Source organism: Leptopilina boulardi, unplaced genomic scaffold (assembly GCF_019393585.1).
Source record: "Leptopilina boulardi isolate dan_hultmark-lab unplaced genomic scaffold, ZJU_Lbou_2.1 LbouV2_121, whole genome shotgun sequence".
NCBI classification, from domain to species: Eukaryota; Metazoa; Arthropoda; class Insecta; order Hymenoptera; family Figitidae; genus Leptopilina; species Leptopilina boulardi.
Window position 1 is genome coordinate 220,497 of NW_026137665.1, and position 16,322 is coordinate 236,818.

The window sequence follows — 16,322 nt, forward strand, 5'->3', positions numbered from 1 at the left end:
TAAAATTTTATTGGTTTTGAATTTTTGATAAATTTTAATAATAAATTTCATTTTTCATTATTTAATTTATAAACAATTATGAAAGGTATTTTAACATTACAATGGCAATAATAAAGTCTAGCGGAAAATCGATCAAGAATAAATTTTAAGGAAATTAATTTTTAAAATTTCTTTTTTAATTTTTAATTATATATATAATAAAAAAAAAATATATTTTTTTATTGCAATTTATCAAAAGATTTTCTCGAAGAAACTTTTTCTTCTCTTCTTTTTTTTTGATGTCAAGAGATAAAGAATATAAACGGAAAGAGAGAGAGAGAGAGACAGATATCGTTGCAAACTCGCGATGGGATTGGAAATTCAATTAATTTACTTGAGCTAAAACGAATCAGACAAGTTATGAATTTTCCGAGCGGGTTACAAATCGTTATGAAATAATTCTGAAGTTATAAATTTTTTCGCACGAACTCGTTTGAAAAATCTCTCAATTTAGATTTAAAAACGTAAACATCCCGATTTTTCACCTGTATGTATTTATTTATTTATTCATTTTTTTTTTAATCTTATACAAAACTGCTTTTCCACTTTCAGCGAAACTTTTAAAAATCGTCGCAAAAATCGAATTGCAGTAAATAACGTTTTTTTTTTTTCTAGGATATTGTAACAGTAGTTTTTTTTTAAATTTAGAGACAAGTTTTTTTTTCCTGAGGAGAAAAAGGACACTAACGAGAAATAGAGAGAGAGAGAGAGATAGAGAGAAATAGAAAGTGCATCTCTATTGTAAACATGCATAGTAAAATTATTCATAGTAGTGTGCGATTTTTTTTTTTTTTATTATTCAATTTATTTTTCCCCGCTATCCAGGATTTCATGTATTTTTCTTTTTTTTAATTCTCGTAATGTGAAATAGTTTTCTTTTTTAAAATTTAAGAAACAAGCAAAAATTTTCCATCTCGACCTTTCTTTTGCAAAATTGGTAAATTTTTTTTTTTTTTTTTGATTTACAATATATTTGCAAAGAATTTTCAAAGCTAAAAGAATAAAATTTGAGAAATATTAAAAAAAAAAGAAATTTTTTTAAATTATTTCAAACTTTATTATTATAATAAAAAAAAATCGAAAATATCTATCGCAAAATTTTTTTTGTTTTTATTTTTTTTTGTTTTACGTAAGACTAATTAATTTGAGGAACTTTTCATGAAAAAGAGGTCGAGCATGGGATAAAAGCGAACGATAGGCGCGCACATTGTCGATCGAAGGCGAATCCACGTTCGGGATATATTTTTTATTTTTCTTTTTTTTTTTTAGTATAAAAGTTATTTGGAATCCGTATTTATAATCGCGAGGGTTCGTTATTTTTGTTAATAATTATAACAATCGCCTTTTTATCTCAGCTTTTTTTTTCAACTGCTCTCTATATAGTAATGCGAAAACAGCGCATTATTGACTTTAACTAGGAAAACATTAACGTTAAAGAAGTTCAATAAGTATAAGAGAATCTTTTTTTTTTTTCGATAGAGGGCAAAGCACTTGCTGCTGCGGTATTGAAATATTTTTTTTATACAATATAATTCGTTTAGTAATCGTTAACTTTAAGATTTATTTTTAAAATCTGTCATTTATTTTTTTTTTTTTACTTTAATGAGGTTAATAATTTCTTTCTTTTCTCTCGTATATATATATATATATTTTTTTTTTTATATATAATATGCTTATCTGCGTGATATTTGCAGATATTAGAGTTTGATATAATTATAATTGTTTTTTATTTTTTTTTTTTTAGACTTATCTACTAATGAGCACGAGACGAACAGATTTACACCTAGGAAGTACAATAGAGACTCTTGGTTTTTTTTTTAAATTTTTTTTTATCAACTTAATTAGTAGAGAGAATTTTCATTGACAAAAAAAAGAAGTGTATTATAAGAATGAAATTAAATAAAAAACAAAACTCTAAATTAAAAATTCTTTCTTGTTCTTTAAAATTGATTTTTTTTTTTAAATATTCAAAGAAAGAAATCTATGAAAGCAAAACAGGATATTATCACACGCAAAATAAAAACCTAGATTCTTCGCTAATTTTTTTTTTTTTAATAAATCAATGAATCATCGTCGTCGAAACTTTTTTTTTAATCATCTTTTTCCATGTTGCGATGCAGTTTCTTTTACAGTTTACACACAAAAACCTGTTCAAGTTACACAACTTTGCACCCTAGTTTCCTTTGTTATTTTCTTTTTTTTTTTCTTATTCTTTATATTATAATTTCATATATGACACAAATACGTGTCATCGTTATAGATTCGCTATTGCATTCTGGCGAAGTCACACATTCATTTTCTCCGCAATCACGCACATAAACTAGAGTTTTCAAAAATTACAGTCATTCGCGAAAAATAAATCTCTAAAAAATCGCGGATCATCGATTACCACGAACGAGCTTCTTTTTTAAACCTCCTTGTGTCAATGTCACTGAAAAGTCGAAGGTCAGTTTTTTTTTTCTCTACTTATTCACTTTTTAACTCGCGAGAGTTCGACACGAGTCATTAAATTACATTTCGATGATGCAAACCAAAATATATATCTACACTCTCTGAATATTTCTTTCATCGTCAAAAAAAAAACTAATTCTCAAAAAGGATATAAATATATATGTAATTACTTCTTTGGCAATTTGAATTTTAATCTCAAAAAAGAAAATTTTCACAAAATGATTCTTATACAATAAAAAAAAAAATTCCAATAAAAGTAATTTAAAAAAAGACCGATATTTTAAAAACTCAAAAGTATAATTTTTTTTTTTATTTTGTTAACTTTCGAGTATTTTTCAATTATCGGATGAAACTTTTTTATTATTTGAAAACTTGGATCTCGCATCATCGGAGAAAAGTCGGCAACATTTTAAAAAGCGTACGAGTTTCACTAAATGTAAGTTTGATTAAAGACATTAATTTATTCGAGATTCTTAAAGCGGCTGAATAAAAATCGATTTTTATTTATTTACTTTTTTTTTTAGTTTGTTAATTTAACTGGCCTTCGAATATTCGGAGTTGTTTTTTTTAATATTCGCTTGAAGAACAAGAATCACGATCTGCGTAAAACGAATTTGAAACTAGAAAATCGAACAAAATTTCGATTTTTTTAGTTTCGAAAATTAATTTTTGAATTTCACGCGATGAAGAATTTTAGATTGCTATAAACAAAATAAGTGAGAGAATTAAAAAAAAGTTTAGAAAAAAGTTTTTTTTTTTGAAGCGCATGAATTTCACATAAAAATCAATTAGAATTGTTATTTTAAAATATTTTTTATTAAAAATAATAATTTTTTAAGACGAATTTTCAAATTAAAATTTGATAGATTTTCTTTTTATACAAATTTTTAACTACCGAATTGATTAATTTAACAGAATTTTCCTTCAATCGAATTTTATGTGATTCGAAATTTTAAATGACAGAAATTCAAATACACCGAATTTTAATTTGTCTGAATTTTTATTTGTATGAATTTTTAATTAATAAAATTTTTAAGACACCGAATTTTCATTTGTCCGAATCTACAAATGGCCGAACAAACAATCGACAGAAAGATTTTGGCGCAATTTTTAAAATTGACCAATCAACTTTTTTTTCATGATAATTTCTAATTGGTCCATTTCAAAAATTGCGCCGAAATCAATTCGGACATTTGTAATTTCGGTGAAATGAAAATTTATCGCTTTAAAAATTCAAATCACATAAAATTCAATTGAATGACAATTTTGTTGAATAAAAATTCGCTTAAATTAAAATTCTTTTAAATAAAAATGTAAATAAAATGAAAGTAAAATGAAAATTTTCCCAAAAGAAAATTTCGTTAAACAAAAATTTTGAAATTTAAAAATTCGTATAAATAGAAAATCTGTCAAATTTTAATTCGAAAATTCGTTTATTTCTAATAAAATATTTAATAATAAAAATTCTAATTAATTATTTTTATGGGAAATTCATGTTTTTTTTTTTGCTTGTAAATAAAAATATCACTTCCATCAAAGATGATATTTTTTTTATCAAAAAAAAAAGATAATAAAGTGAAAGGAGCTTTAAAATGTAAATATTGAAACAATTAAAAGTATATTTAAATTTCTTCACTGTCCTATCAAATAAAAAATAATTTTTATTATTAATTCAAGAGAAAATTAATTTTAATTTGAAAAAAAAATTTACTCTTTTTCAAAATAATTGTAATCAAATTTATTTGATAATCCAGTAGAAAATTAAATCGAAATTCTTAAAATTTACAGAACTATTTTCCTTTTTCTATATAATAATAAAAGAGAAAAAGTGTTATTTACTGTAATTACATCAATCAATTATTCTTCTCGCGTGATATCAAGTTTTTGATTCAACACGAATTGTAAAAAAAAATAAATAAAAAAAAAAAAAAAAAAAAAGCCGACCGTCAAGAGTAGTCGCGTGTTGAGCGCAAATACAATATAAAGTTCGATACAAAGTACACGAATTTGCGACACAGAACTAAATTTAACATCGTTGTAAATGTATCACAGACTATTAATAAAAGAACGGTGTTAGAAGTATCAGGCGAATAAGACGCCCCACTAAGCGCCAATACAAAAAAAAAGAAGAATAATAATAAGACGCGACTACTTTAGATCAGCAAAATTAATTAATTGGATTACAAAAAAAAAATATCGTGTTACGCAGTATCGAGTCAGATCCAAATGAAATTCACTGAGTTTCTTTTCTTTTTTTTTTTCATTAAAATAAGAGACGGAGTTGCGGTCTGCGCAAGCGCCTTGGGCCCAGTGGCCCTGGACACCAATCGATTTCCGGTTCGATGGAATTTTTTTTTGTCTTGATCCAGAAATTTTGAGTGTTTCCAGAAGAATTTCTAGCAATCCAGATTTTTTTTTTTTTATTAAGTGAATAATTTGAAACACAATTTTTTTTTGGGGGAAAAAGAAAAATTCGAAATCGACCTGGCAGTCTTTTTATACGAAGTTTGTATTTATAATGAAAACTTCAATTACAAGAACCTTGTTGATCAAATTGACGACGCGATTTTAATGAACCTTTAACTATGGATAGTGATTATCTCACAGCCATTTTCAATCCATTAAATTGCATTTTAGAAAACCATCTCCATCTCATCTTGAGGATAAAGAATTGCAATATCACCAAAATTATTTATCTATTCAATTAATTTTTTTTTTCATTATTATAACGGGGCAATTTTTTTCCAATTGAGAAAAAATTAATCTACATTTCAAATAGATTGAGCTGATTTTAGATTTAGAGAGATTTTTAGATTTTTTTAGAGCTGATTTGAAAATTATATTTTTTGATTTAAAAAAAAAAAAAAACGAAATGCAGATCAACAACGTTCTTGAGATCTTTGTCTCTCATTTTTTTTTTTTTTTTGATCGTTGTGGCGCACACTGGAGGACTAGAGCTAGATAATCAAAATTCTTATGCAGACACGTCGGGAATTTCTTGGGATGAAAATAAGCATCATTAAACCGAATATCGATGTGGAATCGCTCATGGCATAACATTCGGTTGCCCAGGGTCTCACTGGGCTTGTGCACTAGGGTCACACTGCAACAGTCGCACTATAGAGGGATCGCTTTTTGCGCCTTCAATAAATTCTTCCAATGACAATTTTCCATCCTTATTCTTGTCCATTTGCCGAAAGATTTTATCCGTCCTTTTCTCAGGCGTCGATTCATCCTCGGGCATTTTCATCACAGTACCAACCATTTTGTAGATCGCCTGTAATTTAGAAAAGAAAAAAAAAATCTTCTTGCATGAAAAAACTTTTTGATCAGTAACAATTCATTCATGTTGAAAAAGTTGGCAACGCCTTTTTTTGCAGACTTCGCACTTCTTAGTTGGTAAAAATAAAAAAGTAACTTTTATATTAACAAAAAAAGAAAAAAAAAACATATTTTTGCATTTACAAGAACAATTATCTAAATATTCGAAAAATTCCACTTTTTAAAGTACTTTTTTGAAATAGTTAATTTTTTAGTTTTATATTGACATTTAGTTTTTTACAAATAAGATATTTGATAGTAAATACAAAAAAAATTAAATAACATTAACATAAATAATCATACAATAATAATAAAATATCGATTGTTCAGTTGTAATTTTAATGCTATTTAAGTAAAAAAACAACTAGAAAAAAAATTACCTGACTTATGAAAAAAAATTTCATTTTACTGTAATCAAGCCTTGGATCGACTTTAAGGCACAAAAAAAGTCGTTTTAGTCGATTTATATTCCAAAAAAAAAATCGAAAAAGTCTAATTTTTTTATTTTAACAAAATTTAATTGATTAATGAATATTTTAGTTAAAGTTGAAATTTTTAGAAATATAATTGAATTTAAAAAGATTTTGTTAATTTTCACACAATTATTAAATTTTACAGAACTGAAAATAATTTATCAAATAATTTTAGATCACATTTCTTTTAAAATAATTGAATTTTCAAAAGATTTAAAATTTAAATTTTTGAAATTAATTGAACTTTAAGTGATTTTTAATTAAATTTTTTTTATGATTTCACTGAAAAATTTGTTAAAAATCACATACAAACAATGAATTTCAAAAGATTTTAATTGAAAAATGCTTTCAGATAATTGAATTTTCAAAGAATATTATAAAAATCATTAAAAATAATTGAAATTTTTGCAAATAATAATTAAATTTCAAGTGATTTTGAATTAAAAATTTTTGGTAATTTTTTATGGAAAAATAGTTTAAGATAATTGAATTTGTGAAGAATTTCATTAAAATTATTGAAAATAATTAATTTAGTGAAGAATTTTATGAATATAAATTTGTTAAATAATTGAAATAAAGAAGATCAGAAGAAGATCTGCATTGTGTACTAAAAAAACGTATTTTGTTTTAAAAAAAAATGTAAAAAAGGCCAAAAAGTCGCATTTTATTAAAATAAGTCGAAAATAGTCGTATTTTTGAAAAAAAAGTAGGAAAAAGTCGTATAATCCGAGGCCTGTGTAATTGTTATTAATAACAATAAAATTGACTATTATTGAAAATTTTATATATTTTTAAATTTGTTTAAACAAATTATTTTCATTATTTATCAAGAAACTTTGTAATAAACTTTCAAAAAACTCAAAAAAAAATTTAAGAATTAAAAAATTAATTAATAAATAAATAAATTTAAAGAATTCCTTAAATATTTAAACTTATCAAAGAGTTTAAGACAAAAAAATGGAGAAAGAAAAAAAAGCATGAACATTTTAGAAAAATAAAAGAAAATAGAAAATTTAAGGAAATACAATGTTGAAGAGAAAATTTGAAAAAAAAAATGAAGAATTTTACTAACCAAAAAAAAATAATTTACGGAAAAAATTGTAAATTTTGGACTACTTTGTAATAAATTTATTTTGTAAATAAATTAAGAAAAATTAAAAAATTTTATAATTCCAAAATTTGAGAAAAAATTGTTTAAGAAACGAAATTTTGTTTAAAAATGAAAGAAAATCGAAAATTTAAGAAAACAAAAAGTCCAAGAAATTAAAGGAAAAATAGAGAATTTAAAAAATCCTCAAATTAAAAAAGAAATTTAAGAAAAATATTTAAATATATAAAATTAATGAATTCAAAAGAAAATTAAGAAAATTAAGAAAATTTATTTATTTATGAAAACTCCAAAATTAAAAAAAAATTAATTTAAAAAATTAAAAATAATATTTTTAATCTAGAATTATCGAAAAGTTAGTATTTAAAAAAAAATCGTATACATATTGAATTTAGCACAAAATTCAAAACTAAATGTATTTAAAAAAAAATTTTTTTCGAATTAATCAATCATTTTAAATAAATTAGTATATAAATTGTCATACAAGAAGAAAAGAAAAAAGGTGTTGCCAAGTTTTTAGAATTCTTTCTACACTTATTAAAACAAAACAATTTTTTTTTTAAACTATTATACAAGAGGAAAAAGAATAAAATGTCAAAATTTCTATCCTCTTTTCTCGCAACGTGTACTCTTTTATAAATTTAAGTAACGTATATATAATACAAAATAAAAAGAAACAATGGATAATTGGTTGCCTTCTGTTTTCTTTCCCCTTTTTCTTGTAATTTTTGTCTTGAAATTACTTCAACTCAGTTATTTTCCTCTTTTTGACATTTTTATATTCTTTTCAACTTAATAAAATTCCACTGAAAATGATTCAAAAATATAGTGAAGAAATGGTAAATTTTTTTTCCCCAAGAATATGAATAAAATCTGTTTACATATAAGAATAAAAGAATAGAGAAAAGAAATGAACAGATAAAAAAATTCTCTTCAAAGAATAAAAGATTCTGGCTCTCAAATATTGGATATATATATACTTTGTTTTTCAATCAACTTAATTTAATTGCCAGTTTCCAGAAATTATTTTGAACTGTAAAATATATTTTTTTTAAAAAAAGGATAAATTAAAAAAAAATATATATCCATATTCTCGAGAGGGAAAATATCAAATTAATAAACTTAAATCTTCAAAAACAATTAAAAGTTAATGCTTCAGTTTCACATCAAGAGTAAATAGAAGCTCCTTTGTAGATATGAGTTTAATATATATAAATGTTGGATAATTAGATTATGATAATATTTTGAATAGTATGTGCGGAAAACTTTTGAAAGCCTCTTTATATTATAAACTTACCGTGACGATTTCCAACATTTCTTGACGTGAAATATATCCATTGCCATCAAGATCGTACATACTGAAGGCCCACTTCAGTTTTTGTTCTAATTTTCCCCGTGAAGTAACGCTAAGGGCGCAAAGGAACTCCCGGAAATCAATGGTACCATCGCCATTAGCGTCAAACGTCCTAAAGACATGTTCTGCAAACTGAATTCAAAAAAACAGAAAAATAAAAATTAGACAACTCCAATATAGTAAAATGAAGAAAAAAAAACAGAATGTTGATTCGAGCAGAATCAAGCCTGGAAAGGAACGGGTTTTTTTTTCATTTCCGCTTCATTTTTCCATTTCTATTCACCACATACTCCAAAAAAAAAGCTCCTTTTCCTCTTTTTTCTAAGACACACACGCGAATTCTTCTCTCTATAATAAAATTTTTCTATATATATATATTCTGAAATATCAATGTAAAAATCATCGATAGAATAAATATGAAATTCTTGTCAGATGCATTCGTAGAAAAGAAGAATCAAAATACTCTCTTTGAATTTTAAATCGTTAATTTGCCAATATTAAAATAAATCTGATGAAAAAGTAACAAAAGGGAAATTTAATTAAAGATTTTTCATTTAAGGCATTTTATCTCAATATAATTTCTCAACTTATTTGAAAACTGCCCAAAGCGTCGATATTTTTGATTCTACTTTTTCACTATATATATATATATATATATATATATAGAAAGGAATGTGTCCTGAGGCATAATTTCTCTCTCGTTCTATTCTTAGTTTTTTGCTTCATTTCTTTTTTCTTTGAAGATAAACTTGAATTAAATGGAGATGACGCGCGAGGAACAAATCGTTAATGATCTAGTGAAAAGTTCTATTGCCAGCCAGTTCCTAAAGCCACGACCTATCCAATATATTAGCTTGCTACCTCGTACAAAAGTCAAGTCCTCTTTCATCCCCTTTTTGCAAGTACGTGTTCTCTCTCACGTGCTTCTCTCTATACTCTCGAGAGGACCTGAGGCGACTTCCCACACTTTTGACGCTTCTTCGACGTCATCATTGAACTAAGTTCGAGATCTTCGTCTATACTACTTTTCGAGAACTCTAAATTTCTACTGCTTTATTAAAACTTTTCTTCTTTTTTTTTGACATTTTTTTTTTGACTAACAAAAAATTAAAATAATTCTTAGGAAAATATGATTTTTAAACAAATTTCGAAGTAATTTTATAACGTTGGAACTTGGAAAAAAGTGACCACCCGATCCACACTGTAAAAAAAACTTTCAGAACTTTTTAAATTTACAAGACGAAAATTCAGAAGGCAACATAACCTAAAATGTTGTTCTTTAATAACAAAACATAAAAAAATTTAAATTTTACGTCATAATTTTTGTAATTTTTAGTACTCACAGAAAAAAAGGTGGGTAAAAAGTTGTAAAGATAGAGGATAAAAGTCGTTAGGAAACAGGGTAAAGGATAAATTTGTGATGGATAAAAATGTTACTAAAATATTACTAGAAAAATGGATGTCATATTTGAGTAAACTGTCTAATTTTAATAAAAATATTAGTAATTTTACACTTAACTTATTAAATCCACAAATTTTATATAAATAAGTAATTGCACGTGGAAATATTTTTCCTATAATTATTGTCTATTAATAAAAATATCTTTGACTAATACAACTGACAGCTGACGACAGTACGTAAATAATCAGAACTGGGAAATTACAACTCAACGTCTGTATTGTTGCACGAAAGCAGAGTTGGGTAGTAACTGAATTTTTTGTGCATATTAGGCTGTGTCAGTTCATCGAGATATTTCGAGTTCAAGATATGACGTCAGAGGTCTGGAGGGACAACAAACAGACGATACAATGTTATTCTTACGGGGAAGAAAATTTGTTTCCACTTTCATTAATTTTATTCATACTTTAAACACGGAAAACGCTTTTTGACATCTAATAAAATTAAAATGTGTCTTGATAATTAATTTTGTTATATATTTGATTCATTTGCATTGATAGATTCTCTGAATTCGTGATAAAATATAAATATTGAGGTTAGAAAAGTTTGTTTACTAATCACATTTTACATTTTAACATTATTAAACAATATCCAGTATGCATGTTATTAAAAAAGATATAAAATATATATTTTAAGTGGGAATTACCGCAGCAGTAAAAGATTTAAAGTTAGTAAACAAACACCCCTAACCTCAAAATTTACATTTTATCACGAATTCAGAGAATCTATAAATGCAATTGAATCAAATATATAACAAAATTAATTATCAACACACATTTTAATTTTATTAGATGTCAAAAAGCGTTTTCCATGTTCAAAGTATGAATAAAATTGATAAAAGTGGAAACTAATTTTCTTCCCCATAAGAATAACGTTGTGTCGTCTGTTTTGTTGTCCCTCCAGGCTTCTGACGTCACACCTAGAATCGACTCTGACGTCACAAGTGACAGAGCCTAATATGCACAAAAAATTCAGTTACTACCCAACTCTGCTTTCGTGCAACAATACAGACGTTGAGTTGTAATTTCCCAGTTCTGATTATTTACGTACTGTCGTCAGCTGCCAGTTATATTAGTCAAAGATATTTTTATTAATAGACAATAATTATAGGCAAAATATTTCCACGTGCAATTACTTATTTATATAAAATTTGTGGATTTAATAAGTTAAGTGTAAAATTACTAATATTTTTATTAAAATTATACAGTTTACTCAAATATGACATCCATTTTTCTAGTAATATTTTAGTAACATTTTTATCCATCACAAATTTATCCTTTACCCTGTATCCTAACGACTTTTATCCTCTATCTTTACAACTTTTTACCCACCTTTTTTTCTGTGCTTCGAACGAAAGAGCTTTATCCATATACCCAGACAGCACGTAAACTTGCAGCAACCTTGCGGCAAGCTTGTCACGCAATATTGCCAAGCTAGCACGGCAAACTTCAAATGCCCCACCTAACCCAAGCTTGCATGGTAAGCTTGCCGAAAGATTGCAGTGTAAGGTTACTGCAAGATGGCATGATAAGATTATCGCAAGCTTGGACAGTAAGCTTGTGGCAAGGTTGGTGCAAGGTTGCCAATAACCTTCCCCAATCAGCACAAAAGTTTGCATTGAAAATGAGCACTATGCGCACTTGCAATCACAAGCACTTACGGCTGCGCAGTAAATTTTTTTGACCTCCTAAGAACTGATGCTCAATGTATGTACAAAAATAAATTTCCTCCAACAGAAAATTAAAAGGCATTAAAATAATAAGCATTGCAGCTTATTTTAATGCCTTTTAATTTTCTATGCTTGCATGGCAAGCTTGCTGCAAGTTAGCTACAACCTTCTGTGCTGATTGGCAAGTTTATTTGGCATCCTTGCACCAACCTTGCGACAAGCTTACCGTGCAAGCTTATACTGAGCAATTTTGCATTAAAAAAATTATAATTCGTTGAATTTTATAATAATATTAAATGTAAATGTTGATTATAACGTAAGTAAACATTAGGTATAACTTCTACGCATCTTTCGTGCGCAACTAGTTCTGTCAATCATCATAACCTGCAATTACTGTTTTTTCTATGTGTTGTACGTAGTTAGGGGAAAAAAAATGTAATTAAATTTTGTGTGTATCAAAAACTGTTAACTTTAAAATTTTCACAATTTTACTTATTGATGTGGAAATCCAATTCACTACCAATAGTGTTCTGTTACTACATAATTTAAAATCTCTATAAAAAAACATAAAAAAATAGCGATCTGACAAACCGTAAAATTTAAGCACATGGCAGTTTAAATGTAAAGTAGCTCAATTATTTACAATTTCTAAATTATATACAAAGTATGACAACCTAAATCTTAAAATTTTCGATCTTAATAATTGTTAAAATAGATTCAATAAATTTTTTATATGAATATAAATTATTCAAAACGAATTTCTATTATCAAACTGTTTAATTCTTATTATTTTTCAAATTAGGTTATATGTATGAATGTTCCTGTGGCGCAATGTATTAAACCAGGTTATTTTCTAAACGTATATATATATATATATTACATAATTTATTTATTATCACATAAAAAACTTCCAGAGAAAAGCGCTTTTATCCATCTCTGCTAATTGGTCTTTATTAAACTATTCTTTAAAAGAAGAGATTTTTCTTTAAAAATAAAAGAGTTTCGCCTACTTTTCCAAAAAAAAGATTATTCAAGTTTTAGGATGCGAATTCTCTCTCTCTCTCTTATATATATAATCATTGGAGCGAACCCAAATATCGATTGTGAAATTGTTAAGAAATAAAGAAAAGAAGAGGAAAAAAAATGTACGTCACGTAACGAGAAATCGATGAGTAAAAGGATCGGCAATACCACGCTCCTTTCCGGCTACCCACCACCCTCTGTTCCCTTGGTTTTAATAAGACTTTATTCGGTGATGAAGCGTAAACTAAGACATGCTGGCTTAGAGAGTTGATCGAAATTGATAGCGATAATAAATTATAAACACAGCTTCGGCATCTACAACTTGATGAGTTAGACAGCACGAGATAATCAAGCCAAGACTTTGTAGAAGTCTATATAAATATATATATATAGTATATCTCTACTAATTTTTAGTGCAATAAAAAATGACTCTATTTTATAAAAAAAAACGTGAATATAATTTGAAAAACATCAAATCTGAAGTCATCTCAGACTGAAGAAAGAAAGGTTTTAAATTGAATCAAGTAGTTTTCATGTTAAAATTTCAAATTGCTTTAGTAATGATGACAAACGATTTCCACAGTAATGCGAAGTGAAACTTAATTTAATCCGTCTATGGTCTGAGCAAGGAAAATTTAATAAAAACCAATATCAATAATTGCATTTCAAAAAAAAAGGAATCAAAAATAATTATCAAATTTTAAACGTCCGGGTAGAATCTATTAGAATAGGTTAAATAATAAAACGATAAGATTCCGACAAGTGGATTTTTTAATAAAATTTCCTTCAACGTTTCGAAATCACACTGATTTCCTCGTTAGGGAGTCTGACAATAAATAAAATTCATAAAAATTAAAAAGAATTAATTAAAAACAACATGGAGAGAAGAGTTTCAGTATATTCTACTAAACACGTTTAGTACAGATTCTACTAAACAGCATCTCCTCTTTTATTTTAATGTTATATATAATATAAAAAATTGTGTATAATCAAAATTGGTATACTGAAAAAACAAAAAAAAATTCTATTACATATGTGACGCTCCACGAGAAAAGGGACCTTATGCGACAAAACAGAATTATACAGGAAAGGCGTTTAAAGTCGAACGTTCTGATTGGCTGAGACGCGCCAGCGAAAATTAGCGATTGACATGGTCATGTTTAAAGCTTTATTACAAAAAAAGTAATTAGAAAAATATTATTTTTGACATTTCTATATGAAAGAGCAACTCAAATACTATTGATTCGCATATAAAACAGGAAATTAATTTTTTGTCGCATAAGGTCCCTTATCTCGTGGAGCGTCACATATATTTTTACTTATCTAAAAGCTTTTTACGAATACAGTTTTGCTCACGATAAAACGATACAATTACAGGCTACAAATAAGTAGTAGCATTATTCAAAAATAAATAGGCTTATCAAATTAACAATATGTAATTAAGTATTTTTCAGATAAAAATGTAATTCAATTTCATTCACCTCTGATAATTCAAGCGATTTCTGATTTGTAATATTGAATAACACAACCACACAAAAAAAGTGTCTTGATCTGAGGTCGAACTTGAACTCAACCACATATTGATAAGTTTCTAACGTCTTTTAATTTAAATAAACTATTCTACAAGCTTTCCAAGAAAAAATTTATATAAAACATCAAATCAATCGATTCTAACCTTAAAAATACATCTAAGCTTCCAAACAAAAAAATTATACCATACATAGCGCAATTGAAAGTAGGTAAGCCTATGAAAGTTAATACTCAGGTCTTTATGTGGTTGCTGATTACGGATTCGATGTCCGTTTCTAAAAATTCAAAATGGCGGCCAAAAAAATCCTAAAATTTGACCTAAATTGATGAAAGTTGTTACTCGGGGTTTTTCGGGGTCGCTGATTACGAATCCGATGACCGTTTCTAAAAATTAAAAATGGTTGATATAATATGGCGGACTTTATTATTTTAACGAGTTTTTTTAAATGTATTATTCTGAACTACGAGTTAGCAATAGTATATTATTTAAAGATTGAGTGCTGTTAAGTACTCGAGAACCACAATAAATAAAATCGGCTTGAAATTAATTACTAGAAATTTTTAGGGGTCACTAATTAAAAATTCAATGTCAGATTCGTAATCAGCGACCCCAAAAACCCCCGAGTAACGATTTTCAAGCGAATCTGAACAAATTTTTAAAAAAATTGTCCGCCATATTGGATCCGCTATTTTTAATTTTTAGAAACGGACATCAGATTCGTAATCAGCGACCCCAAAAAACCTCGAGTAACAAATTTTACCAACTAAGGTCTAATTTTAGGATTTTGGCCGCCATATTGGATCCGCCATTTTGAATTTTTGAAACTTGACATAGGATTCGTAATCAGCAATCACAAAAAGACATAAGTAGTAACTTTTATGAGCTTACATCCAGAGAAAAAATTTATTAGTTTTGAATAAAAACGTATATTTAAATCATTTTTATTTATTTCAAATAAATAAATGTTTGTATGATGTTGTCGTATATGTTTCTTACAAATAAACAATTTTATTAGTACTTTTTAAAAAGGTACATTTGTGGCAAATAAATAATATATTTAATTGAAATAAAAGTTTATTCGAGTTCAACGTATGCGCAGAATACTGTATACGATATAACTTTAAAGATGTCGGACGTAGTGAAAACGAGGTGACAGATTAACGCGACCAAGCAGTTGTTTGTACAAGGATTGATTATTATTTGATTAAAACAAATACTAATTTCAGGATAATTAAAGAAATGTTTTTATTCGCGAGTGTTTATTAATTAAATCACACTTTCCTTTTATTTTGAGTGCCTTTCTCCCTGTTGTGTCTCAAATGTGAAGCAGAATTCAATTTCAATTGACACAGATGAGAAATGGAAATTATTATGTTTCAACAATATCCACGGAACATACAAAAAAATAACCACGAAATGTAAAAATTTAAGATTTTCAATTTGAATCATAAATTTTATTTATATCAATTCCAGAATATTTGGCTGAATACCAGGCAATTTTGCAATTAAATATATTACATTCAAAACTTTTTATTTATTTGTCCTAAATATAAAATATATTTATAGCAAATAAAAATTTATTTGTCTCAAATTTAAATATAAAAATTTATTTGAGACAAAGAAAACTTTAGTAGGCTCTGAGACAAATATCCATTTTTATTTAAGTCAAATATAGTTTATTTAATTCAAATAAAACATTTCTCTAGGTGTATATAATTTTTTTGCGCTATGTATGGTATAATTTGTTCATTTAGAAGCTGAGATGTATTTTAAGGTATTTTTTCAGGTTAGGGCAAAACCAGGACCCATTGGCCAAATTCTGATTGCAGATTCGGATTCAGCGCATCAAAATACATAGGAATATATATGTCTCGACCCCAGATCAAGACACTTT

General features: G+C 26.5%; 1 protein-coding gene across 2 annotated transcripts in view; it reads right to left on the minus strand.

The window, feature by feature from the left end:
• Positions 1-1,956: 1,956 nt before the first annotated feature.
• LOC127285229 (neurocalcin homolog) overlaps positions 1,957-16,322 on the minus strand; it is a 229,210-nt gene continuing 214,844 nt past the window's right edge. For both annotated transcript variants that reach the window (XM_051311140.1, XM_051311131.1), the window contains exons 4-5: positions 8,690-8,878; positions 1,957-5,767 (exon numbers count right to left, since the gene is read on the minus strand). In XM_051311140.1, coding sequence (XP_051167097.1) covers positions 5,567-5,767; positions 8,690-8,878 — 390 coding nt within the window. In that variant the 3' untranslated portion in view covers positions 1,957-5,566. The remainder of the gene's footprint in view (positions 5,768-8,689; positions 8,879-16,322) is intronic.